The 4297-nt window shown below is 33.6% G+C and overlaps 1 protein-coding gene across 1 annotated transcript; it reads left to right on the plus strand.

Moving 5' to 3' along the window:
- Positions 1–376: 376 nt before the first annotated feature.
- On the plus strand, positions 377–3487 carry LOC135126824 (uncharacterized protein K02A2.6-like). The gene has a single exon (XM_064052979.1). The coding sequence runs from the start codon at positions 377–379 to the stop codon at positions 3485–3487; it is 3111 nt and encodes a 1036-aa protein (XP_063909049.1).
- The last annotated feature ends 810 nt before the right edge of the window (positions 3488–4297 follow it).

The raw sequence follows: 4297 nt of genomic DNA on the forward strand, positions 1-4297 counted from the left end.
ATTTTATGCATTCTGGCGTTCGTAGTGTTACAAGTGTAATTGGCATCCCTGCCATTTAGTGAGAATAAGTTAAGTTGGCAATGACCAACATTAATGTACTGTGTATTTTTGGTACTTGTAGAATGTTACACATGTTTAGTTATTAAAGTTATAATTAAAACAAGCCTCTTTCTTACAACAAATGAAACATGTTGTCAGTGTGGGATTAATAATAATGGATTATTAGGAAAACGATCAGCCACCTAAACAAATACAACAGATGGATGTATCGTAAGTGCAAGTTCCAAATTGAGGTTAGGATAACCACGTGCAAATTCAAATACTGCAAATTCACAAAAATCCAAGTCATCTGAAGAAAGTAACAATAAATACTAACATGGCACAAGAAATGGGAATGTTTCGAAGGCCCCCAGAGTTGGATTTTTCAACAAACGTATCGTTCAAATGGGATTTATGGAAACAACAATTTGAACTTTTTCTAATGGCAATTTCGAAAGAGGACGAGACAGAAAAAAGGAAAATAGCGATCTTTCTCAACGTAGTAGGGGAAGAAGGAGTAAAAATTTACAATTCCTATAAATTAGGTGAGCAAGCAGACTTAACTCTCGCAATTGTTTTAAATAAGTTCGGAGACCATTGCAAACCGAGAAGAAATGTGATCTACGAGAGGTACTGTTTCCTGAAAATAAGACAAAAGGAAGGGCAGAGCTTTGATGCCTACGTAACTGAATTAAAAAATGCAGCGATGAAATGTGAGTATGGAAACCAACAAGACTCCATAATTAGAGATCAAATTATATTCAACGTAAGAGAAACACGTCTACAGGAACAACTAATTAACGAAAAAGATATTACGTTAGAGAAAACACTAGAAAAGTGCAGAAGTGCCGAAATAAGTAAATTCCAAATCAACGAGTTTTCCAAGGGAAATCAGCATCCTATGGCAAATGTGTCAGCGATCAACAAGAAAAAACAACCAATGAAGCAGATGAAAACTGGGAAACCAACTACGAAAATAATTAATAACTGTAGAAATTGTGGACAAGTCAGTCACCCAGTAAACCAATGTCCAGCGTTCAATCAAAAATGTAGGAAATGTAAGAAACCGAACCACTTCGCCATAGTATGCAGAAGTAAAACCAACAGCAACTATAGCGTCCATGACGTGGAGAATGAGGAGGTTAATATGAGTAGTTTGCAAATTCTAAATATTAATATTGATGGTATCACTGCGGAAGAAAACACTTGGTACGAAGAAGTGGAAATTCAAGGTCAAAAATTAAATTGCAAAATTGACACTGGTGCTCAAGTATCAGTACTTCCGTATAATGACTTCAAATCACTGAACACGAAGAAGAAATTGCAGCCTACAAATGTCACACTAGTAGCGTATGGAAATAAAAACTTCAAAATTACTCCAGTTGGACAAGTGACACTGAAACTGAAAGTTGGAAATCAAATAGCAGAAGTTAATTTCGTCGTCGTTAACCCTAGTTCTGGTGCTATTCTTGGGTTACAAGATTGTCTAAAATTGCAATTAATTTCCAGATCAACCAAAGTAAATGAGCCACAGAAGTACATTCACGAGTTAACAATGGAAATGGTTACTGAAAAATACAAATCAATCTTCAATGGCATTGGAAAAATTCCAGGAACACATCACATCACTGTAAGCTCAGAAGTCAAGCCAGTAATTAATCCACCAAGACTGGTCCCTTTAAGTCTACATACAAGATTGAAAACAACTTTGGAAAAATTCAGCAAAGAAGGAATCGTCAGCAAAGTCAGCAAACCAACGAAATGGGTGAATAATTTGGTAATCATCGAGAAACCAAATGGTGAACTACGCCTGTGCCTTGATCCAAAAGATCTGAACACTGCAATTCAGAGGGAAATATATCAAATTCAAACACCGGAAACCATCATTGCACAACTAAGCAACAAAGAATATTTTTCCGTCTTCGACATGTGTCAAGGGTTTTGGCAAATTGTTTTGGATGAAGAAAGCTCCGAGTTATGTACGTTCAATACACCTTTTGGTCGATATAAATTCAATCGTCTTCCATTTGGTCTAAAATCCAGTCCAGAGGTATTCCAAAAGAAAAATGAAGAAATGTTTGGAGATATCCCAGGAGTACACGTGTACTTTGATGACATTATAATCTCAGGTGAAGATGAAAGAGCGCATGATCGTAATTTGCAATTGTTTTTAAATAGAGCAGCTCAAAACAATGTTAAATTAAATTCAACCAAAGTTCAATTTAAAGTAAAAACTATTCGTTATTGTGGTCACATTATTAGTAAAAATAGTGTAGCAATGGATTCAAAATTCACTAAAGCAATTACTGAGCTTCAAATTCCTAAAGACAAAAAACATTTGTTAAAATTTCTTGGTATGCTTAAGTATCTAAGTAAATTCATACCGAATATGTCCCAAATTTCAGCTCCATTGCGTGAATTAACTAAAGAAAATACACCATTTCAATGGGATAAAATTCACACAGAAAGTTTCAATAAACTAAAAGCTATTATAGCCAAACCACCAACATTAGGTATCTTTACTAGTAATCAACAACTAAAAATACAAACTGATGCCTCAAAAGATGGAGTAGGTGCAGTTTTATTGTCCAATAATCAGCCCATAGCATTTGCATCTGCAGCTTTAAGTCCTAACAAACAAAATTGGGCACAAATTGAAAAGGAAATGTATGCTATTGAATTTGCTTGTAAAAAATTTCATTATTATACCTATGGTAGACATGTTATTGTTAATTCTGATCACAAACCATTAGAGTCAATTTTCAAAAAAGGAATAAACCAAATTTCCGCTAGGCTACAACGCATGCGATTACAATTGCTCAAATACGAAATAACTGTTGAATATTTGCAGGGTTCACAAATGTTTGTTGCAGATTATTTATCCAGATCGTTTTTAAATGAGATAGAACCTGATAGTGTAGATTTTACAGTTCACACACTACAAAAGGAAATTGTAATTTCAGATGGAAAGCAGAACCAAATTAAAGAAGAAACAAAAAATGATCAAGATCTAAAACAAATTTTACATTTTTATGAACATGGTTGGCCTAATAATGTTAAACAATATTCAAAGGTAGTTAAACATTTTTGGAAAATTAAACATGACATTACAGTTAATAATGGTATTATATATTTTAATGAACGAATTGTAGTTCCTCAATCGTTACAAAGTTATATGTTAAAAATTTTACACGAAACCCATCTAGGTATAGAAAAAACCAAAGCTAGAGCTAGAGAAGTATTGTATTGGTTAGGCATGTGTAAAGACATATATGAATATATATCAGCCTGTGAAATGTGTGAGAAGTTTAATAGAAATCCGCAAAAGGAACCTCTTATGTCGTATGAATGTCCAACGCGACCATGGTTTCGAATTTCAGCTGATATAGCTTATTATGCTGGTAATGAGTATCTTGTTGTGATTGACTCATATAGTAAATGGATTTAATTGAAAAAGTTGAAATATAAAGATTCTCATGAGTTAATCAAGCATTTTAAAGAAATTTTTTCACGACAAGGTATTCCTGAAGTCCTTATTGCAGATAATATGCCATTTAACAGCTTTAATTTCAGAAATTTCGCGAATCAGTGGAATTTTAAAGTCATTACTACTAGCCCAAATTATCCGCAATCTAACGGACTAGCTGAGAAAGGTGTAGGAATAGTAAAAAATTTGTTTTGAAAAAATACTGATATAGACTTGTCACTGTTAGAGTATAGGACAACACCAATTGTAACTTTAGGATTTTCACCAAGTCAGTTACTAAATAATAGACGTTTAAGATCAAAATTACCTGTCAATAACAAATTATTAAATACTGAAAATATAAACGCGAAATATGTACATGATAAATTAAAATCTAGTCAGATAAATCAAAAAAAGTGAATGTAAAGAATCGTAACAATTGGGAAAAGGGAAAAGTAGAAGATAAGTACGACACACCGCGGTCTTATATTGTAAAAACTGAGCAAGGTCAAGTGTTTAGGAGAAATAGACGTCACCTTCGTGAATCGAAAAAGGAGTTTGTTCCGCGTGGTAATGTTGTCGATCCAATTTCTGATTCTGAAAATGAGACATGTACCCCTAGTATGAATAATTCGACCCCTTTTAAAACTGTGTCATCCCCAACAAAAATTAATAATGATGTAAATGTATGTTCAGGTAAGGAACCTGTAAGTCGACCTCACAGAAATAGAAATATGCCATCCAAATACAAAGATTATGAAGTGTACGGTGTTCCTTCAACCTTCAAATAGT

This window comes from Zophobas morio, unplaced genomic scaffold (assembly GCF_036711695.1).
Source record: "Zophobas morio isolate AGI-343-1 ecotype UQ-CSIRO unplaced genomic scaffold, CSIRO_AGI_Zmor_V1 ptg000011l, whole genome shotgun sequence".
Taxonomy (NCBI): Eukaryota; Metazoa; Arthropoda; class Insecta; order Coleoptera; family Tenebrionidae; genus Zophobas; species Zophobas morio.

Bases quoted from the DNA above. Each gene is read 5' to 3' on its own strand.
- LOC135126824 (XM_064052979.1), top strand. From the start codon at position 377: ATGGCACAAGAAATGGGAATGTTTCGAAGGCCCCCAGAGTTGGATTTT.